Raw genomic sequence first — 24,822 nt, 5'->3', positions numbered from 1 at the left:
TACAATGAAAAGAAGCGGAGGTGTCCAAACGACTTGGAGTCGTCTTTTAATCAGATCTTGGCCTAGAACAGAACATAATATACGGCGGGGGACTCAGCTCTGCCTGGCCCGCGAAAAGTTGCCTCGAATTTAGGAAGCATATCCTTTGAAATGCTAGCGGTTCGAAGTCTGTGCTGTGTAAATTAATCGGAAATGCGTTTACTTTAAGACCTGGTTATTTATGTATACGAGCATATCGACGCCGTATGCGTAATCAGAATTCAAATGTGACACTAGCCCGCGAAAAGATGCTTTGAATTTGAGAATGATAGGCTTCGTAAACCAGGGTTGGAACCGAGTCACAAGTCGATCTGACTCTTAGTTTTGAGTCTCGAGTCATTTTCAATTCATCACTGAGTCAAATCCAAGTCTGAGAGCAGAGGGTAGAGTCCGGGTCATAATGTTCAGACTAGACTCCGAGTCCAATTGATTATGTTCGGTTTCGAGTTCAAGCGTCCTGTTCAACCCAGATATTTCCAATTCCGTTTGGATCATATCGAGTGTTTCGCGTTCACATACTACATGGGTCACCAACCTTTTTGCAACCAAGAGCTACTTCTTGGGTACTCGTTGAAGCGACGGGCTATCATTTACTCTCGCCGTTTACCAGTGTTGGGGTCAAGTCACTACCTTCGAGTCACGTGTCATTTCGAGTCGTTGCACATTTTGACTCAAGTCAAGTCAACCGATTTTGGAAGGTGACTCGAGTCAAGTCACAATTCAAGTCGAATTGCCTTTACGAGTTACGAGGCATGATTACGTCATTGCATTTTGCTAGCAGTCTGAAATTATAGATAACTAACCTACCTAGGTTAGTTATCTATACTGAAATACAGATTAAGTGGTCATTGATTGTGAACCGATGAATGAATATAGAGTTAAATATAGACGCAAGTAAGGCGCTGTATCGCTCACACATACGTAGAACTGCTAAACTACGTAAGTATAATTGCATAGCCTCAGTTTATAGTTACTAGCCAAAATAGAGAATAGATAAATGAATTGATAAACGCAATACATAACCCACTTACAAATTGATATGATACAATTCGACCCTGCGCCAATGGTTGAGGATTATATAAACTATATTCGATTTTAATTTCAACAAAACAAGAGGTTTGGGTAAGGTAGGTAAGAACACAGAATAGAAATACTAGTTAATGTCTTTATGACGACGTAGGCTGTAAGCTTCGATCAGTTCGTTTGCGATCAATATATTTGTGAGAGAACAATCGAGTCTCAGTAAAACTCACGATCATTGAATGATTGGTCGCTCTCACGGGTTACATCAGCGTTGCGCGAACAATCCGAACATATGCAAGGTTACGATTACCATATTTTGGAAATCTAAAAAGAGGACACTTTTTCAGAAATTTGAGACTTGCAAAACCGGAGAAGAATTCTCAAAAACCGGTGAATTTTTCCCACTTTGTGATCGGTTGACTAAAAAAAGGTCATATTTTCCGCTCAGAGCCCAAAATACCGTTTCTTCCTTCATATTGCCGGGTGGTTGACTAAAAAAGAAGGTCAACTTTTCGCTCAGATCTCAAATCACCGTTTTTCACTCCGAAATACCCGCCGGAGCGTCGCTTCTGTGCTAATTTACGGCATATCACTCGTATTTTGCTCTAAATGTGACCTAAATTTTCAAAAAAGAGGACAAATCTCAAAAAAGAGGACAAAAGGCCGTCCCCGAGGACACTTTCAAAAAAGTCAAAAAAGAGGACAAATCCTCTTAAAAGAGGACGTATATGGTAACCCTACTCACCACGGAATCTGTGTTAAAGGGTGTACGAGACTTGAATTAACGTTAAAAGGTCGAAGTGCAGTGGTATATACCGGAGAAGGGCCAAAATGCTTACCAGGTATATTTTGAATAAATGAGAGGTTTTCGCACACCCCGGTGTGAAACATTGCCTAACCGTGCTGACACAACCAGCTAGTGAAAGGAGTACGACATATAACGCCAGGTCGATGTGAACGATACCAAATATGCAGTGATTATCCTTAATGCCGATGCAATATTGTTCCGAACAATGCCGATTCTCATTATTGATAGCGATTCAACGTCCTGACCCAGGAAAAAGTTATATATATTAGCATTTCAGCCACCAGTACAATGATAGTTTTGGTTAGTTCCAATTTTGTATAACGAAGGTACATTCGCTATATAAAATTCATCGTCATCGTGCATTGGTTTATTAGCAATTTTATCAGTTCAATACACCACAAAGTATTGAACTGATTTATAGTAAATGTCCACGGTATCCCTAGACGAAGCTTGTATAGCACCTCACATGTGCCAAATATTAAAGCCATAGCAAATGTCTTTCAGCTCCAAAACAACGCCGACTTCAGCAAAAAATTACCACATTTGGAGAATCGCGTCTATGAGAATTACAACGAAATCGCAAAAAACTCTCGTGTTTCGATGAGCGCAGTTCCGGAAACCAACATTTGTAGTAAATGTCCCCGATATCCCTAGACGAAGCTTGTATAGCACCTCACATGTGTCAAATATTAAAGATATTGCAAATGTCTTTCAGCTCGAAAACAACGCCGACTTTTGGAAAAAATTACCACATTTTGGCGAATCGCGTCTATGCTGAGAATTGCAACGAAATCGCAAAAAGCTCTTGTGTTTCGGTGAGCGCAGTTCCGGAAACCAGCATTTGTAGTAAATGACCACGATATCCCTAGACGAAGCTTGTATAGAACCTTACATGTGCCAAATATTAAAGTTATAGCAAATGTCTTTCAGCTCCAAAACAACGACCACTTACAGAAAACGTTACGACATATTGACGGACCACCAACCAAATCGCGAACTCTCACATGGATATTTACCTTGCTGTTCTGGTTGAAATTACTGCTGTAGGCCTACCGAAGAGCCGGTACTAGAGAAAGAAATTTATTGCTACTGCGCTATGTGTGGTAGTTTGCACGCATTACGTCCAATCGCAACATTTTCGTTAATTTGCATGTAGACGTAGTAATTCGCCCTCATGACGTCTAATATGAGCATGTCTTTAACCACTCATTCTTATGACAGGATTTTCTTTGTTCAGTACAGCAATATCATATGTATTCTGCGCTATGTGTGATAGTTTGGACGCATTACATCTAGGCGCAGCATTTTCGTTAATTTGCACGCAGACCATAGTAGTTGGCTCGCATTACATCCAGCCGAGGCATATCCTTGACCACTCTTTCCCTGTGACTTAAGAATCTATTTTCCAGGGTTCATATATATGCTGCAGCTATATGTAATAGTTTCCACGCGTGACGTCTAATCGTTCCGTGTCTTTGGCACATTGAGACACCCTGGGAATACTGTGTTTTCTTAGGACGCGTTGTTCGCGATAATGGGTACCATTTGTTAGCTTGTTCCTTTTGACGAGCTCCCTATTTTCTTTGCCATTCTCTCATTGTCCTTTAATCATCTCTGAAGCCCTGCCTGGTTTCATGTAAATAATTCTGATTCTATTATTATGTCTCTACCACAGTGGGCCTCTCGTGGCTTGGTGCCAGTCTTCTATCATTTCAACATAAACACCCTGCCTGGTCTTCAAGTATTGTATTAGGATGCAAAATACCGTTGATAGGTATGAGCCAGTGTTGGGATGACTCGAGTCAGACTAGAGTCAACTTTTTCGTATGACTTGGCTTGACTCGAGTCACTTTGCAAAAATGACTTGACTTGACTTGACTCGGGGATTCAAAAATGTGGATTGACTCGTGACTCGTAGCAAAATTTACGAGTCCATTTCAAGTCATCAATAAGTATAGGCCCTAAATGGTGTCGACTAAATTACTGTATGAATTCATGTGTATAAAGATTATTCGCGATACGTCGGTAACACTTGTGAGAGCAACCAGTCATTCACTTATTATACGTTTCAATGGTCCTCCCTTGTTACATCACAAATACGCAAACGTAATGATCACAGCTTACGTCACCGTAGCTTTGGAGTCGACTTTCATCAAAATACACCAACCAAAACTCTGTCAACAGAAGGAGTTCGTGTACCACCTGAAATGGTACATTGAACGCGCTTTCATTCGAAATTCCATGCTGGTGACGTCACATTTTGTGATACGATTGTTGATATACAATGTTCTTTCCAATTCTCTACTAGTTGCTGACGATTACCCCTGACGAGTGTCAGCCGAAAATATTCGGGTTCATTTCAATATCAATATACTATTCAACATTTACCGTAGTAGTAGTAGATTAATAGCAACGTATCTCTGTTTCGTAAATGGCTCAGCGCTTGCATTGTGCTGTGCTTACCTTTACCAACCCTCTTGTATGATTTAAATCGAACATAGTTTATGCGTTTATATTCTCGCGGACATGTAGATGGGTAGTGTATTGTACCATATCAATTTGTTTAAACTTCCCGAGGCTTCGTATTCGATCCTTTATTTTGGCCAATGATAGGGCCTATATATATCATTGATGTACGCTGATAATAACAGACTGCAGCATCATCATTGGTTTATTAGCTATACAGTTACTCACGTATTTTATTGTAAGTTCTACGTGGTGTGTGCGATACAACGCTTTTTTGCGTGTACATTTAACTTTATATTCGTTATTTGTTTCAAGATAAATGGCTAATTTATCGGTCCTTCACACAGCTGGCAAAATGTTGCGACTTTCAATCATCACTCATTCGTCGAAAATTCAATTTGACTTGAATTGTGACTTGACTCGTGACTTGACTTGACTTGACTCGAGTCACCTTCGAAAATCGATTGACTTGACTTGACTCGAGTCAAAATCTGCAAAGACTCGAGATGACTCATGACTCGAAGGCAGCGACTTGATCTCAACACTGGATGAGTACACTGTCTGGTAATGCTTCGAGTAGTATTTTGCAGTTTTGTTAACAAGTAATTTGCAACGAATCTTCCAGAATCGTATATGTTGATGTTGTATCTCACACTCAAAAGTGATATGCATTATGCAGTGCCTCCTTCGATTTTCACTCGCTTAATTGCGCCGCGCTATATAATACAACATTTTGTTGACAATAACCCTAGCAAGCGTTGTTATGAAAACATAATATGTAGCAACATCGTCGCGTAGCGCGACCACATATTTCGGGATTTGACATGTCTTGTTGCATGTTAATTTGCTCTGAATACTCATTAAGGATATGTCCTACTACCACATCATCTACTGCGAAGTACTGTTGGGATCAAGTCACTACCTTCGAGTCACGAGTCATTTCGAGTCATTGCACATTTTGACTCGAGTCAAGTCAAGTCAATCGATTTTCGAAGGTGACTCGAGTCAAGTCAAGTCACTCAATTTTTGGAGGTGACTCGAGTCAAGTCGAGTCAAGTCAAGTCAAGTCACGAGTCAAGTCAAAATTCAGGTCAAGTTGCTATTTCGTAGTATGAGGCATGATTACGTCATTACATTTTGCTAGCTGTCTGAAATACAGGTTAAGGGGTCATTGATCTTGAACCGATAAACGAATATAGAGTTGAATACACACCCAAGAAGGCACTGTATCGCGAATTGATAAGATGCAATACATTACCCTTTACCCATTTACATATTGATATGAAACAATTCGAGCCTGCGCCAATGGTTGAGGAGAGTAGGGGAGACCGGGGACAAATGTAACTAGGGGCAAATGTAACAATCGTCCTCAGCGCTAGTAGGATGGAGAAATCAGCTTGATATTTTAAGTGCGCATGCAGTAGTTATCTCTCCTATTATACCTGGAGTTACGTTGAGCTACGATGCGAAACCCCGGAATAATTTGCAAAAAACGAAATTTTTGACCCTTGAGTAAAGTTTTTCTGGTCTGGAATAATTTGTCTAGACGAATAGTACCTCAAGTAGTTACAACGTAATATGTGTAGATGGAACAATGTTACTATAGTCTACCGTGGTGATGGAAAGAATAGGACTTGCATCGCCGGGAAGGTACCATACTGAGACACTAATCATGGTCGAGCGTGTCAGGGGCAATCGTAACACTCCGTTACTTTTGCCCCGTTACAATATGTTCCCGTTACAATATGTTATCAATTCTGAATGTCTTTGTTCATATGTTGGTATTACCATTCATCTACTGCAGAATAATTTTGCAACAGCCAGAAGTTCACCAGAACAGATACTGCCTTGCGATACCAATTCTAACATGATCATCTGTCGAAACGGCCATACAATAGTGGTGATGTGAATCTGACGGTTCGGTTATTTTCGTGATTCAACAATCCCTTCTCATGTTGATCGACTTTTGGTGTGTCGAACTTCAATAGTCATGGATTAATTCTTGTCCTCTGACTTTGATCATGGCCCACTTACATTTTGATATTTGATGTGAACAATTTATGTAAATTTTCTACAGCACAGATAAATGTCATTATAGCTTTGACGCCACACAATGTTGCGTCCTCGTTTTACTATACTATCATCGGCCCATTCAACCAAGATATGTTAGCCAGGTCGGTTTCGCACCTTCGCAGGTGACCGAATGACCAACCCATTATGCCCGCTGAACAACAGAACCTTGGTAGAAGAGGCCGAATATGTGTAGGGAGATGATGGAATGAATGTGTCTCTTGTACACTTTAAGCTTGAACAAGACACGAAGGGTGATATTGCACTCAGATGCCATAAATGCGATGGGGCGTAGCCTGGAAGCGTTCAAACGTCTCTTCCTTTAGTTTCATACAATATTACAATTTGTGCTTCCGTTTTCGTTGTTCATTTAGTTGGTGTTTAGTTATAAATAGCACTGTTACAATTGCCCCGCAAGGGTGGTACAATTGCCCCTGGGTACGGGGCGATTGTAACATTTGAGCAGCGATTTTTGCGACCCAAAATTTCCATGATTGATTGTTGATTGAGTTCCAATTTAGTTTTCATATCAACTATCGAGTTGTTGGCTTCTTTATATAAAACTTTGGAAGTGAAATTTCTACGAGAAAAACACGTAATGTTGGAAAATACGAAAAGTGTTACAATTGTCCCCGGTCTCCCCTATAGTTATATAGATCGCTCGCGATTCGTAATGGGCTCTTATGGGCGGGGTGGCGAGCGGCTGGAAAACCGGGGGTGGCGAGCGGCTCTTATGTCTTATGGCGGGGGTGGCAAGCGGCTCTTATTTCTTATGGCGGGGGTCGCAAGCGGCTGGGAAACCCGGGGTGGCAAGCGGCTCTTTTGTCTTATGGCGGGGATGGCAAGCGGCTCTTATTTCTTATGGCGGGGGTCGCAAGCGGCTGGGAAACCCGGGGTGGCAAGCGGCTCTTTTGTCTTATGGCGGGGGTGGCAAGTGGCTATTGTGTCTTGTGGTCGCACGGTAACCCTTTTCAGTATAGGGATCGGTCGCATGCTAACGTTGTGGGTATAGACCGCGGCGGCATGGTGTTGAATATGTATCAGATAAATAGTCATGTGAATGAATCTTTGTTAATGTGTATATCGTAAATTATTATATATGATGTCGTAGTTTAGTCGTGACAAATGACCGATCGTGTTCTAACTCTTTCCTCGCTATTGATTCCTACGTAACCTGAATAATACTTCAGATCGGATTATTCGCACCTTGTATACCGCTGTTTCGCACCTACAGAATAGTCTGCTGTTCACAACCACAACAAGAATCACAAGTATACACATTTATACATTCGTTGAATTTATTACTTTGAAATCTCTCCACAAAAGCACGCACAATCGTATCATTAACTTTTTTATCATCACCAAAATTATTCAAGTATTCCTTGGCTGAAAATCCTTGAACTCTTTTTATCAAGAATGCTATAGCATGATCTCCACACACATCCGAAGTTTTACTCTGTAACTGTTTCCCAGTCACGGAAAATTCATCCGGCTCCAGGAATTCGATTATCTGAGGTTTTAGTGGTCCGAAACCTAGTGAATCATGAAAATGAGTATCGTCATCTCTGTATATAGGCCTACACACCCAGTGAGACCCAGGCAAACTCGATTCGTCGTAATTAATGGTGATAGCGAATTTTCCGCTAGTTGGTTTCTTTGGTAATTGGTCTACTGGATAAGTTCCTAGATATATAGACTTCGTGTATCAGGATGGTTATAGAGAATATCATTGATCTCGCTTATTCAAAAAGGTGTGAAATAATTTTAAAATCCTACGACCGCTCACAGGGTAATGCTCCAGACATAGCGATCGCTCATGATTTGGTGTTACAGACATACCGATCGCATTTGACACAGAGTCGTCGCAGACGGTGATTCGTAAACCAACAATTTGACACTTTCTGGTGGTCGCTATATGTTTGACACTTCGGAACGTGGTTGACTTTAGTTGTATGATAAGAATCATGCGAAAATACAAGTAATGTGTCAATTTGTCAACTTGAAATGAAACTTACTACACAGCTCAAGTTGATTCGTATCTGAATGTGTTAATTCGGTACAATTCTAATTATTTCGAGAAATCTTTTTAACGTGATCTTTGGATTCGAATGTAACCTGAATATTACTGACGCCGACTTTCAGCCACATTGAATTATTCGCACATTCCGCGCCGCTGTTTTCACACCTATAGAATCAATACCAACTATAACTCTACAAGAATCAAGAATCACAAGTATGTACATTATACAGTTATTGTCTTTATCAACAGGAAATCAAACTCTTAACAAAAACACGCAACTAATCATTGACCAACTCTAGCATTACCAAAAAATTCAGGTATTGTTGATTGAAAATCCTTGAGTCCTTATTATCAAAAATGTTATAGTGCCGCATCCGAATCCATTTGCAGGATGTACTAAAAGTAAATTCAGATAATCCAAAATGAAATATTAGGACTTTGACACAGTGGCGTAGCAGCATGTGCTGCCGCCCCTGGGCCCTGGCTCTCTTGAAAATGCCGCCCCCTAGGTAGACCTCATCAAATTTCGACATAGATTGATGTTCAAGTAATCTTGTAAATAGGAATAATTACAAATAATATGCCGCTTCTCAGCTTCACCGTCTCGACGTTAATGACGCCAAAAATAATAAAAACAAGAAATAGCGAACGAATGTATTGTACAAATAGAAAATCAATGGCCGCCTCAAAGCAAAAGCAGCGATAATATCCTCAAATTCAAGTTTTTGAACGTAGTCTCTTTCTATAGACAGAATGGATGGAGCTGATAGCCGATCATTATTCATGAATCATGATAGAACTAAATATATAAGACTTAATCAGTTTGAGCTTTGAGAAGCTCCTCACACAGCTCGCAGTTGAAACACCAATGTTCAGATAAAGTTTCAGACACGAGCATAAATACGATGTCGAATCAAGTAGCTTTGCATTAAACAACCACTGTAAAACATTAAACGTTGTTGCACTACGATCAAACGTGGTTTCACTGCTCCGCACCAGCCTCTTAACCCTTTTAAAATCTCAAGTTGAACAACTTCATATGATTATACCTTAATTTGTGTTCGTCCTAGAGCAGTGGTTCGCAACTTTTTTTAGACACGCCCCTCTTTAGGATAGTGAAAAATTCCGCGCCCTCGTATCGTCATATTACAAGATCCAACCGGGATGCTAGCAACCCTAAATGATTGTTTGATGGCATGGAAGGTTATGACTGTTGATGAGAGAATTCAAAAATAAGAAACTGGGTCTATATATAGAGAAACACGCGTGAATTGGAGGTAAATCGCGCATAGCGCGAAAAAAAATCATTTGACCGATTCTTCGCGCCCCCTCTTAAGATGCTTTCACGCCCCCCCCCCACAACGGGGGCGCGCCCCCCAGGTTGAGAACCCCTGTCCTAGAGGCCTCATATTGAATAAATTGTGACTTTCGCTTTGCAGCAGCGCGTGGGAATTCAAAAATCCAAATATATCATTTAAGTGGTGAATGCCGGTAAACCTAGTTTCAGCTTCAAGTTTAAATCTGTCCTATGCTTGAAACATGCATCTTCTAAATTCTTCAACAACACTGAGGCCAGCATCTTCTGTTTGTTCGCCAGACATTCTCCTTTTTCTGGGAACTCTCCGAACAATCGGCCGTGACGGCTATTTCGGAGTGATTCCATCGCCATGTTAACATATTAATTCGTGTTTTCGGGCGACACTAGCTTTCGATTGAGACCTGTTTGATTAAATTTTAGCTGACCGGACGCCAGCTATAGGACTACCAAGCACTCTTCTTTTAGCCGGCTGTCTACACGCCGCGCGAGATAGTGTAATGGTGATGCGTCCGGCTTCTTGATCGGTAGGTTGTGGGCCCGATCCCCGGCCGGGTCAGACCGAAGACTCGAAAACTGGTTTCCGCGGTTATCCCGCTAGACGCCCAGCAATCACGGAGGAGAAAAAAAACGGGGTGCAGACTAGATGACCTTACTTTAATGTCCTTATCGCATCTCCGTCTTCAAACCATCACGATGATGCAGGCATCTCTCTCACTGTGCAGCCTCATTTTGCCACCCCCTTGGAGCCTGCCGCCCCTGGCGCAGAGCCAGAACCGCCAGGTGGCTGCTACGCCACTGCTTTGACATAGTCTGAATTGAAATACATTGACAAACATGACTACCAACTTTCACCCAGTCACATTTCGAGATTATACGCACATTGATTCGAAACAAGTAATGAAACATTACAACTCTATTCGCGACCTGTCTTTACGTTTGTCAAAGAGAGTTTCAGAAATACTATCACTATGACATATCAACATTTTAACATCTTACCATACGCAAAAGCGTAAAATACAAAAAACCTTGTCAAGTCAATCCGTTTGTAACTTACCCAACCAACTCAACAGTATCCTTATGAAAAGTAGACAAGACTACGCGAGTAATCACCACAATCCAAAATCCATAACAAGTTCGGTTGTATTCATAGTCCGCCAACTCGTATTTTTTTTATTCAACTGTAAAAGTCGTTACTATTCTGTAACCTAAAGTAAATACTACTCGGTGTGTGGTTTGAGATTAACATATTATGTTTTGAGTATATGATATTTGAATGTCTGACCGATGTAGTTAAGAATTCATTTCTTACGATCGAACACCGGTGTTACATTGAAAGTTATCGTGTTTCTGACAAGTTTGTTTGTATCGTAATAACCTTCAACACAACCCCGGTCTAATAATGTCATAATTTAATAATCAAGTCATGATCGACTATTACAAAATCTCATATGTCAAAATCAATGTGTTAATAAGGATGTTTACAACATGATAACTTTCAATGTAACACCGGTGTTCGATCGTAAGAAATGAATTCTTAACTACATCGGTCAGACATTCAAATATCATATACTCAAAACATATGTTAATCTCAAACCACACACCGAGTAGTATTTACTTTAGGTTACAGAATAGTAACGACTTTTACAGTTGAATAAAAAAAAATACGAGTTGGCGGACTATGAATACAACCAAACTTGTTATGGATTTTGGATTGTGGTGATTACTCGCGTAGTCTTGTCTACTTTTCATAAGGATACTGTTGAGTTGGTTGGGTAAGTTACAAACGGATTGACTTGACAAGGTTTTTTGTATTTTACGCTTTTGCGTTTGGTAAGATGTTAAAATGTTGAGATGTCATAGTGATAGTATTTCTGAAACTCTCTTTGACAAACGTAAAGACAGGTCGCGAATAGAGTTGTAATGTTTCATTACTTGTTTCGAATCAATGTACGTATAATCTCGAAATGTGACTGGGTGAAAGTTGGTAGTCATGTTTGTCAATGTATTTCAATTCAGACTATGTCAAAGTCCTAATATTTCGATCATTTTGGATTATCTGAATTTACATTTAGTACATCCTGCAAATGGATTCGGATGCGGCACTATAACATTTTTGATAATAAGGACTCAAGGATTTTCAATCAACAATACCTGAATTTTTTGGTAATGCTAGAGTTGGCAAATGATTAGTTGCGTGTTTTTGTTAAGAGTTTGATTTCCTGTTGATAAAGACAATACCTATATAATGTACATAGGCCTACTTGTGATTCTTGATTCTTGTAGAGTTATAGTTGGTATTGATTCTATAGGTGTGAAAACAGCGGCGCGGAATGTGCGAATAATTCAATGTGGCTGAAAGTCGGCGTCAGTAATATTCAGGTTACATTCGAATCAAAAGATCACGTTAAAAAGATTTCTCGAAATAATTAGAATTGTACCGAATTAACACATTCAGATACGAATCAACTTGAGCTGTGTAGTAAGTTTCATTTCAAGTTGACAAATTGACACATTACTTGTATTTTCGCATGATTCTCACCATACAACTAAAGTCAACCACGTTCCGAAGTGTCAAACATATAGCGACCACCAGAAAGTGTCAAATTGTTGGTTTACGAATCACCGTCTGCGACGACTCTGTGACAAACTAATTACGGAAATATTACCTTGTGAGCGATCGATATGTCTGTAACACCAAATCATGAGCGATCGCTATGTCTGGAGCATTACCCTGTGAGCGGTCGTAGGATTTTAAAATTATTTCACACCTTTTTGAATAAGCGAGATCAATGATATTCTCTATAACCATCCTGATACACGAAGTCTATATATCTAGGAACTTATCCAGTAGACCAATTACCAAAGAAACCAACTAGCGGAAAATTCGCTATCACCATTAATTACGACGAATCGAGTTTGCCTGGGTCTCACTGGGTGTGTAGGCCTATATACAGAGATGACGATACTCATTTTCATGATTCACTAGGTTTCGGACCACTAAAACCTCAGATAATCGAATTCCTGGAGCCGGATGAATTTTCCGTGACTGGGAAACAGTTACAGAGTAAAACTTCGGATGTGTGTGGAGATCATGCTATAGCATTCTTGATAAAAAGAGTTCAAGGATTTTCAGCCAAGGAATACTTGAATAATTTTGGTGATGATAAAAAAGTTAATGATACGATTGTGCGTGCTTTTGTGAAGAGTTTGATTTCAAAGTAATAAATTCAACGAATGTTGTGTATACTTGTGATTCTTGTTGTGGTTGTGAACAGCAGACTATTCTGTAGGTGCGAAACAGCGGTATACAAGGTGCGAATAATCCGATCTGAAGTATTATCCAGGTTACGTAGGAATCAATAGCGAGGAAAGAGTTAGAACACGATCGGTCATTTGTCACGACTAAACTACGACATCATATATAATAATTTACGATATACACATTAACAAAGGTTCATTCACATGACTATTTATCTGATACATATTCAACACCATGCCGCCGCGGTCTATACCCACAACGTTAGCATGCGACCGATCCCTATACTGAAAAGGGTTACCGTGCGACCACAAGACACAATAGCCGCTTGCCACCCCCGCCATAAGACAAAAGAGCCGCTTGCCACCCCGGGTTTCCCAGCCGCTTGCGACCCCCGCCGTAAGAAATAAGAGCCGCTTGCCATCCCCGCCATAAGACGCAATAGCCGCTCGCCACCCCCGCCATAAGACATAAGAGCCGCTCGCCACCCCCAGTTTTCCAGCCGCTCGCCACCCCGCCCTTAAGAGCCCATTACGAATCGCGAGCGATCTATATAACTACTAAGGAGTACTTAAACTATATTCGAATTCAAATTTAAATTCAAACAAAACAAGAGGTTTGGTTAAGGCAAGAACAGAGAACAGAAATATATAATTTTCTATTATATGACTTTACTATAACTAGTTTACGACAACGTAAGCTGTAAGCTTCGATCACTTCATTTGTGGTCAATTTATTTGTGTAAGAACAATGGAGGCCCAGTAAAATGTACGATCATTGAATGATTGGTCGCTCTCACGGGTTACACCAGCGTTTCGCGAACAATCCGAACATATGCAAAATACAGTGATTGTTATCGGCACCGATTAATTGATGACTTGAAATTGACTCGTGAATTTTGCTCCGAGTCACGAGTCAATCCACATTTCTGATACGCCGAGTCAAGTCAAGTCAAGTCATCTTAGCAATGTGACCCGAGTCAAGTCAAGTCATGCGAAAAAGGTGACTCGAGTCATCCCAACACTGCTGCGAAGGCATCTTTCTTAAGCGCTCCCATATCGCCCCCTGAGCGTTTCCTCACTCTTCAAAATCGCCAGCGCCCCTCGGCCGCTGTATACTGAATGAAGAGTACTTTACTATTTTCTGATTTAAAAAAAAACTTGGAAATTGAATTAGATAAAACACAAACAAAAGTTTAATCCATATAAAATTAGATTCCATCCTAATGAGCATGAGATTGAGAATGGCTGAATGACCAATACCTGGCTTGGCTCGTTGACGCGACTCAGTACATTTACAGGAAAACCTTAACCTAGATCAGAATGAATATGAAAGCATAGGAACATTTCACAAATTAGGTTGGGATTCGATTACCTGCATTCCGCTCTAATAGTCCAATCTAGTGTCTAGTGTCTAGTTGTCAGTATTGACTTGTGCTTTTAAAAAATAAATACAATCGTCGAAGGTTACGCATGAATGAGTAAACAATAAACTTATTTGCTCATTGATTATGATAGCTGAGAGCGCGCGGAACTTGAAGGTTGAAGCTTGATGGTCATGTAAAACTAGGAGCTTTTGCATGTTTCCCTTATCGTTAACATACTTACGCCACTGCTCGTGTTTTACCGGCATTCTGCATTAATTGTCCATAGTCAGCTAAGCTTTGTGGCCAGGGTCAGTAACGATATACTTCTACATTTTAGAAGTATAGGCCTACTAAACTAAACTAAAGTGATAGGTTCCGCATTAATTACTCCTGAAGGTGGTTATGATTTGATTTTGAACCATTCCTACTTAACCGTTTCAGAATTTTGCGCAATATTAGGTCACCGTCACGAGATCACACTACTTCTAATTGTACTGAAGTAGAAATTTACGAAGTAGCCTACCAGCCGTTTTAAGCAGTGGTTATATGCTCTGAATCTGAACTGATAAGTTGTTTGTAAACTTGTGGATTTTATTGCTGTGATTAGCTGAGATGTGTGGCATTTGTTCGAAACGTAGTCCATCATGCATTTGTTGTGTATTGCTTCATGATTTCTAATCACACGGTACCGTATGTTACCGCTATTTATTTTTAGACGTGATTAATTAGATTTGTATACCTCTATGGAATGGATAAAAGTGTTGTTGTCAACAGTCTGGTGAACATACTAGAGGTCGCCTACGATATCATTGAAGTTGTTAATGATAGCAAGCACCCTCCAACCATTTCTGCTGAGATTCAACCAAGGTAATCAGTAGCTTAATCAATATTCACCAATTCCATATGTTATATGCTTATATAGCTTAATGTTCTTTCTGTATAGAATATAGATACTAAATCTAGGCGCAATTTACAGTCAATTAAATTTTTAACTCCGATGCAATCAAATAACCGGTGGGACGGTGGAACCTTGCAAATTTTCCATATTAGTGATAATCAATCAATCAATCAATCAATCATTTATTTGTCACACCAGTGAAAATCCGGTACGGACCAGGATGACGACGAGGGGCCGCAAGGCCTTAGTACACAGTCGCCACCTGAAGGAGTATACACATTATATTCAATGGCACAAAACAAATGACAATAAATATACAAAACTACAAGAAAAGCAGAGAAAAAAATTCAACAAGGATACACGAGCTATAAATATTACAGTTTCAAGACAGCAGAGCAGAAAAGGGTCAATAGAGTAGATTATACGGTACTTTCCAACAATAAGACAGTAGTTGCAAAATCGGCATATTATCAATTATACTTATCTAATATATATTTCCGATAACGTTTTTTAAATAGATGATCGGGCAAATCTCTGAGGTCTTCTGGTAGAGAGTTCCAGGTAGCGGCACCAATATAATAGAAACTTTTCTGGGAGGACGATTTATCTACACGCGGAAGTAACAAACCATTAGATGAGGCAGAACGAGTGAAGTGCGAGTGTACCGAGGCAAAAGTAGTGAAATGTTTGTCGAAGAAGGATCTATTATGATGGAAGATGTTGTGCATCATTTTTGCAGTTTCGTATTTTATGACGTCTGTCACTCTCAGAATACCAAGTTTTTTGTATTCTGGCAGCAATCTACGTCGAAGACCTACACCACTTAGTGCCCGTATAGCACTATTTTGGAGAGTGATAATGGGCTTAAGATATGTAGAATGGGTGTGACCCCACACACTGACACAGTATTGTAATTGTGAATGAAAGATTGAAAAATATATCGACCGCAGACCATTACGCGATAACAAATCAATGTTAAATATAGCCTATGCCGCCGGGATGCCGCTACTACAACAATGAGATTATGAGAATAAGTCTCATATTGGGCCAGAATGGAATCGGTGGCAACGTCACGCACAACGTCACGCGAGCATATATATCTGATCACACCGATTAATGAATTATGCTGACGTCACAAAGGGATACCAGAGTCCAGATCCAGAATAAGGCGCTTGCGCTTTACAATGAACGCAAGCAAGCGTGGCATTTGCGCAACAGCAAATACACGGCGTAACCCTAGTCCGGCGTATACCAGGTCTATTTTCGCATATTGTGTCGTTTAATAAGTAATTCCGTATCCAATCAGCGAAAAATATTTCCGTCACGCGGATAAAATTTTCGAATCACGCACAACATGTTGTCGAAAACAACCACCGATTCCAGTCTGGATGTTGGGCAAATGCACTGAAATCATTACCAATAAACTCCCACCAGAATTGGGCTAGGAAAATTTACATCAGAAATTGGGGATGGCCATTCTGAGTTTGACGTTACACACGGATAAAAAATGTACCAACTCTGTACATACCAAATTTCATTTCGTAGTTTTGCATGGACCACGTTCTAGCTGACTAGGACAGTGTTGTAATTCAAGTTGACTAATTAGAGCGAAAAACACGTTTACTAAAGTCAAGTTCTAATCTAATTTGTGAAAGGTTTCTGTGCTCTCATTTTAATTGTAATCTAATTTCTGATTTTCCTGTCATTACTACAGGAGAATTGTATCGTTCGAAACGAGCCAAGCTTGCTGTGCAGACATTTGCCATTCTCGTCCTTTTGAGAATCAACTATGTTTTGTTTTGAACTGAACATATTTTAGTTGTATTTATTTCCAATTCTAATCTGATTTGTACAAAATTGTATAGCTATAACTCATCTAATTTGAATAACTGAAAATTTTCTGGTTGTCCAACTGTTTTCTAGTGTTCTGTTCATATACAGTCAGGGCTTGATATTTGTAATCAAGTTAAATCATGACCTCACATCATGTTATATATAACATTTGGGACCATCGGCAAATTTATTGACCAAGGACATAATAGGACATAATTTCTTCCAGCTTTGTTGCAACTTTACACCTACCTAAGATATCGTATTTACATCGATCAACTTGTTTCTCAGAGTTTCAGATGCCCTGTCAAAGATTGAAAAAAACTTACGGGATTTGCAATCAGCCGTCACTAGCAATGCAAAGAGACCAGACACATCAGCTATCCTCAACTGCGTTAGGAAGGAGAATGAAGTTATTGCCATCGTGGACTCGCAGCCATCCCAAAGCGCTCGGCCAACTGAGCCTTGTATCGGAGATGTGAAGCCAGAAGCTACAACAAAATGGAAATTCAAATCTGTCGATTCCAAGTATGAGCTTGTCATGATATTATTTTATTTCTGTGTAAATAAGTATTCAGTTGTATTCTGAAGTCAGGTACTTCTATGAATCTCTTCAATTTTCATAAAAATTGAGATATATACTCTTGTGCAGGTTAATTTCTACTGGAATGTTGGTTAGGCTACTAGGACTAGCATTCCGCTTTTGGTACAGAAGTAATCAATAACAAGATGTGGTCACTAACGAAGTTCTTTCACTTTTTGGAGTATAAGTAGGCCATTCTCACTTGCACTACTTACTCAAGTGTTTGTTTGTAGACAAATGCCACTACTACTTGAACAGTTTTTCATGCAAAATTACATCTTTTTGAATTTAGATGTTGAAAAGGGAGTAGATTTGAGTTACATTTCAAGCACTCTTACGAGTGAAATTGTCATAAGGGCACTAGCACTTGTATTTTTAGTGTGTTTTCAAAGATTCTACATATTTGTAGTCCCTGTAGTCATTATTCGTTAGTTGCTGGTTAACTGGTTGAAGTCTGTAGCTCCTCGACCAACCTACTTTTTGAAACTATTTACTAGAGTAGTTTTCAAATCGAAAAAGCCCTAGTTTTGCTTAAAGAATGAAAACTGTATTAGTAGTAGTCTAGTAGGTGTCTAAAATCAGAACCACATGAGGAATCTCTGCAATTAGGCACAACCTACTTGAGTAAATCTAAAAAACTATTGCCCAGATGCATGCTTTCTGGTTTATTTCATGTGTAAGCAATAAGCATATCAATAGGCGCCGACTTACGCGGTTACGAGGTGGCGGCCACCTCGTACAAAATGCTCAAACGCCCAAGTGATTTGTGACCAGTAATTAGTAATCAGGCGAATCGATGCGACCTCGTTAGAGACGTCTTCGATTTCGATACGCGCGTGTGCCAGGCTCGTCGCTACGGGGGTTTCTGGGGTCGAACTTTCCTATTTGAAATGCGAAGCCCCGTCATTTTGAAATGATCATTCTAACTCTAATACCCAGTTGCAATTCAATAATTGTGTTATCAATGTTCCGCCCGGCTGATTGGCGAGAGACGTGTTGTCAATTAGGGAGAAAAGTCTGTGATGATCTCCCGCTGAGATGGTCGCAAAATTAGGTCATTCATTTCTGTGTGCGTGACAATCGTCGCTAGCCTGATTTATCGCGTACCGAGCTAGCCTGTTTCCGCAGGCTTGAACAATCGCATCTATAATAGGCCCAGTTCACACTATATCATCGCTTGCCTGCGCAATCGCATCTGCATTGGCGGCTTCGGCCTGGTGTGCTCGTTATCATGGCTGGCCTACACCATAGCATCTGCAATAGGCCTGGTGCGAAAGCTATCATCGCTGGCCTAACTATCGCGTCTCGGGCATAACATGCTTTGGCTCCTATCTCTCGCTGGTTTTGAGACAATGCGGTCGAGTTTACGCTAACTAGTGATTGTTTTATGTCATATTGATTAAAAAGCGACATCGCGAAACTGAGTAACATCGAATCGCTGCAAACGCACTTTAACGTGCGTAATTGATTTCCGCTAATACTTTAACGTAACGATCAGAAGATGTGTATCATGGCTCGAGTTCTGAAAGACGACAAAGGTTTGAAATCGGTGCCATCAAGTTCAGATTTCCGAAAACTGTCGTCGAAACTGCGTAATACGCGCGCGTATTTAATTGTTCACCAGATATCAGGGATTCGCCAATTGACAGCACTCCCGGACTCTTTGGCAAGCTTATCATACGCCTAAAATCGTCAACACGAACAGATTACATGATCGCCATTTACACATGTACTTAACCCGAATTGAATTGATGTTATATTGGTATATTTGAAAAAATCCAAGTCCCCCCCTATTTTCGACTGGCTACGCGCCTAGCGTGTGCTGAGAAGCACCATCGTAGATCTCCTCTCCCGACCAAGCACCCCAATAGACGTTCTCCTTTTCTGAAATCTAAATTATGTGTACCCATATTCGATTACAGAACCATTCACCAGCTAGCTAGCTTAGTAATAGTCTTGGTAATCGGAGCGCGAAATTGGAGGATGTGTTTGCGTGTGCCTGCAAATTGGAATTCATTTCTGCGCAGATTCGTTACTCTAACAAGGCTTTGCCAGTGCCATTAATCGGGAAATGCAGCAATACAGCCTAAACACCGATATAATGAGAAAACAATTGTCGCGACGAAAGCTACTCAATACGGTGTCGGACTCGAACCCATCCGTGGCGATTCTGATCAAATTACACGCTTTCGCATTTGCCATCATCCCATCATCCATATAACTTGTTATCTACTGGATACATTCGTACTCCGAAATTGTCGCACAAAGTCATTTTTCAGAGTTCCTTTCATTATTAACGTGCAGTAGGCCATGCCATGCCATTGTCAAATATTGATGCATCACAAGATTCTGGGTGGCACAAATTCTGATTTTATTCGATTCGTTTGAACAACGATAAACTTGATTGCTGGATGTACTTTTATCGAGAACAACAATATCGAATATTAAACTATTAGGCATTAGGTCGTCAGCGGATTTCTATTGATAAGATCGCGGCATGCGCCCTGAAGTGGAATTAATTTTTGGCCCAGGGGTGGCCAACCTGCAGCCGTAGAAGCAAATTTGTGCGGCTATCAACACGTAATTTAATTAGTATGTGTTGGCGGCCGTCGACATGCAAATTGAATTTGCGAATTGACCAAAGTACTCCCGAAATGATTCGCGAACGTAAATCGGAAATGCACCAATGTCGCCCAAATCACTGTTTTAATCAGCAAACAATTGCCGCGATGCGAGTTGGTCAACGCGAAGCAAGAAACCGCAATAGACAATTACTGATTGGCAGCGCGATTTCGCGCTTGCAATCATCATTATTGTGTGCTTGAAATATTCGAGAGTTGTCGTGTGTTACTTGCAAGGCCAGTGCGTATTGTATTTCGTTACTCAACACGGCGAATTGCGCATGAATAACATTGATGCAACTGCAGATTCTCAGTGACGTGAATTCTGATTTTTGTTCGATACATTCCGTCGGTTGCGCAGGTCGCAGTTACACTTTCGAATGATCGTACCGTTTCAAGATTCCATTTAATAATCGACTGCATGGTTTGATATTAATGAGTGCATGGCCGATATTAAAACGTGACGCGAATGGTTTAACTCTGCACGTACGCCAGCGGCATGTAGTAAAGTGCGTTTTCGTGCAACGATGACGTCATCCATATGTAACAATTATGACGTCACAAGACTTCGCCACCTCATAAAAAAATAAAAGTCGGCGCCTATGAGCATATCAATGGCTGTGAAGCTGTTCAAGTACATTGTTTTAGAAGTGCGCTTAAAGCTAGATCTCATCTCTTTTTGAACGTCGGCTGAATATATTGGGTTATCGATGAAGGTGCTAGTCGTCCGTATCTGCTTTTCTCCAGAATGACTCCAGAAACGTGCAAGACCGCAAATAACCAGGGATCATTGAAAGATGAAAGGGCTACTGGCAATGAAAATAACACACCCTGTACCCCGGTAGATAATCCATTCGCTATCGAAGATGACGACCTAGACGCATTTATAGCGGAAGACGGTCGACTCTTGGATGACTTCATATCAGATGATCCAGCTCCTGTTAGGTCGAACCACTACTCAAATGAAGACGATGTGATTGTAGAAGATTTTGAACGCGCTGTGGTACTGTCCTTTCTCTACATTGTGACCTACTGTCAGACTTGTACAAACTATCAATATAATTGGATGACGTTCAACTAATTCCTGGCTTTTTAAGTCGTTCTACTTCTAGTTATATTTACTGATTTTGAAAAGTGAGTATTTGTAGTTCTAGTTGCGGATTATGAAAATTGAGTAGTTCTTGTTTTAGCTCTAGTTGAATAAATTAATGAATTTTAAATACTCCCTTGTCATTTCAGGCTAGCATTCTTCAGGGTCAATTGTCAATAACTAGAGAACTCAAATAAACATTGTATATCCAGAATCTTGCCAGCAATAACGGTGCGATTTTTGATATACGATGTTCTTTCGAATTCTCTACTCGTTGCTGACGATTATCCCTGGCGAGTGTCAGCCGTAAATATTTTGGTTTATTTCAATATCAATATATTATTCAATTGCATATTGAAGTTCTGTACCTCCCGAGTCTCTCGATATGTGTACTGTACATTACCATGTTCATTTTTGTGCCATGCTTCCAAGTCAAGTGTTCTTCTCAATTTCAGATCACAGGAGATGCCAGCCATCGTAAAGATCACCGCACAGAGTCAAGGGTAAGTTCAAAGGTTGTCCCAATAGTCTGCGTTGCCACTCTAGTAGAAGAAGAATTAGCGATCTCGATTTTTACTCGATGACAAGTAAAAATAACAATTTCCGAGACATGTCATCCAGAGTTGGCCAACTTGAGAATTTCAGCTTTTCCAAATTAGGTTACAAGTTGGATGATAGCTGCACACTTTTTCTAAGCTAGATTACAATTAGAATTATCGACGTCGCTACAACTTGGGCATATCAAATCATAAGCTCATTCTCATAAGCATGTTGAAGAATGTAACCCTGACGAGTTTCTATAGGTGACCAATCCCTATTTCAGGCGATACTATCTTAGTCGCAGTATTGTCGCAAAATCACTTTTATCCTAATCTGAAGGGAGAGGAGGGCTGCCTTCGTGTCACAATTCATATCAATTTATGGCACATTATGTCTCGAATCAAGTTTCTTCATAAGTGGCTCAAGTCAAGTTATTCAAGTACAAATTGAGTTACTATTTATTCAGAATCGAGTAACAAATATATCGAGAATAAATTATTATCGAAAAGCACTTGGTCTCACTGAGGCAGACACAATCCCCTTACTTATATGATGAGTTGTGTTAAGTCATTTTTGTGAAGTTTCTCGAGTCAGTTTTCAAGCAAAACTTTGATAGTGAATCGGGTTCAGTTTATATCAAATCAGATTTCGGTTCATTATCATAAAGCATGAGAATGGGAATGTCTGTACACCGAGCTTGACTAGCTTTGCACAATACACTTCACCTGTAGCATTTTCAGAATAAAATTCACGTAATCTTAACATTCTTAACCCCAAACTATTACTATAAATTGTTCAAAGTTGAAAGTGTCACAAGTCAGTACTTTTGCTTAATAAACTGCTCATCTAGAAGTGGAAGTAGTTTAGAAAGATAACCACTGAAGTAAGTTATTACAGTAGCAAAAGTATTTGTTTACTGGCAGCCTCTGAGTATGTCCAACAGTTACTTTACTGTTAGTGGACTTTTTCTGATGGTCAGATTGCCTTTAAAAATTAGTAAGCTGACGCCCAGGCCAACATGTAAGTCACATCAGGTGGCACTTTTTTTAAAAACATGCCCTTTCCATTTGTGTGATGAGATAATATGACTTGATTTTTTTAGTTTGGCTGGGCTATGATTACAATTTGTGCTTTGAATGAGGCTTTTACCACTTGGTGTGGTGGGCTGATTTGGAATTCTTTCGCTAATATTCTATGTAACAAAAGATTGTTCACAGACCTGTACAAACTAGTAAACTTTCAAAATGCGCAACTAGAACTAGATCAAATGATTTTAAAAGTCTGAGAATTAGAATTATAGTTACGCAGATTTTCCGTGTTAGATTAGAATTAGAATTACTGAATTCGAAATATAAATACAACTAAAATCAAGTTTCGTTTGTATTAAATTAAGAGTTGAAATATTCTCAAAAGTTTGAACTGTGTTAACTTTCAATCGTCGACTTCCTTTCTAAATGCACAGCAAAGAATGCCATTGTTTACAAGGGCTATTAAGTGGATGTGTTGCAGCAGTCCCATGAATGTCTCTAGCCATGCCTATATTTCGTGCCTTATTTGGCAATCGACTGTTGCATCCTGGCATAATTTACTTCCGGTATAAAAATCCACGATTGGCGAGAATCGAGGACACACGTTGCTAAACCTGCTTTGCAGTAACGTCTGAAATAGATTGATAGAGCACGCGAGCATAGAAACATTTGACAAATTAGTTTAGAATGAAACTACAGGCATTTTGCTCTAATTAGTCTAATTCGGTGGTAAAGTCAAATGGTAAATGCATGTCTAATGTAAATTGTCTTGATCGAAGGTATAGGCCTATTTAAATATGTTATGATGCGTCAGGGTTGGTATGCAATAAAATAATAAAATCTAGCGGTGTTATGCGGTAAGAAATAAGGTGAGAGCCCCTGGTCTAATTAGACCACTGGAATTCTCTAGTTTCCGATGTCTGCTACACACAACTAAACGCAAAATCATGATATTCAGGAATTGTATTCCGCAAGCGGCGATGTCATAGATGAGTCTTTTGATGATGAAATTGATAAAGGAGAGTTTGCTTTTGGGTCCGGAGAGCAAACTGAAGATTCTAACGATGAGGAAGGGGTCGACGCCAATTATATTCCTCCCGAGAAAAAATACATCGACGTTCTCAAGCAATATTTTGGACACTCCAAGTTCAGACCGTGAGTGGCACACTGTTTTCTTTCTAAATGATTGAATCATGTATTAATTTTGAAATAAACCCGAATATTTTCATCTGACACTCGTTAGGGGTAATCATCAGCACTAGTAGAGAATTGGAGAGAACATTATCTATCAACAATCGTATCTGAATTATATTGAGATCCCGGTATATATGTTTCTTATGTGGGGAAGAACCATGATAGTTGGTCATGGTCAGTAAACTTGTAGCTATACTACTAATTCTAGCCTAATTTTAAATGAAACTTGTAGCAATAATTGTACTTGTGATATAATTTGAAAACACTGTAAATTTTCTAGTTGTCCACTGTTCATTTCCAGGTCTGCCTGTAGTGACTTGGCAATAGAAAAGCCTTCACGTAAGTAATCAAAAACCAGATAATGAAAGCTGTGTGAACTAGGAACTTCTGATTGATCACATTTTGAAAAGAATGGCATCGTACCCTGGTTATGCTGCTCGCCTTACAAGTTTGAAACAGCGGCTGCTCTATTTCTTCATGATTGGCAACAAAACGTCACAAATATTCTATTGTCATTTTGTTCAGCATGCAATGGAGAATTATCAACACGACGTTGAACGAGAAAAGAGATCAATGCGTCGTGATGGCAACGGGTATGTCAATGTTGTGTTCGCGTTTTCTGCAGGCTAGTAATGGGGCTGGACGAAATCGAGTAGGCTACCTAAGAGATTT

General features: G+C 39.9%; 1 protein-coding gene across 1 annotated transcript in view; it reads left to right on the top strand.

Moving 5' to 3' along the window:
- The first annotated feature begins 15,041 nt into the window (after nt 1-15,041).
- LOC145458308 (bifunctional 3'-5' exonuclease/ATP-dependent helicase WRN-like) overlaps nt 15,042-24,822 on the top strand; it is a 35,318-nt gene continuing 25,537 nt past the window's right edge. The window contains exons 1-6 of the mRNA XM_080336640.1: nt 15,042-15,233; nt 17,386-17,622; nt 21,046-21,301; nt 21,844-21,891; nt 23,915-24,111; nt 24,676-24,743. Of these exons, the coding sequence (XP_080192766.1) occupies nt 15,115-15,233; nt 17,386-17,622; nt 21,046-21,301; nt 21,844-21,891; nt 23,915-24,111; nt 24,676-24,743 (925 nt within the window). The 5' untranslated portion in view covers nt 15,042-15,114. The remainder of the gene's footprint in view (nt 15,234-17,385; nt 17,623-21,045; nt 21,302-21,843; nt 21,892-23,914; nt 24,112-24,675; nt 24,744-24,822) is intronic.

The sequence above is a fragment of the Botryllus schlosseri genome, chromosome 16 (genome assembly GCF_051294905.1).
Source record: "Botryllus schlosseri isolate E-star chromosome 16, Bs_hap1, whole genome shotgun sequence".
Lineage (NCBI taxonomy): Eukaryota > Metazoa > Chordata > Ascidiacea > Stolidobranchia > Styelidae > Botryllus > Botryllus schlosseri.
Note: the sequence above shows the minus strand (reverse complement) of the source record. Positions and strands in the feature narration are given on the sequence as shown.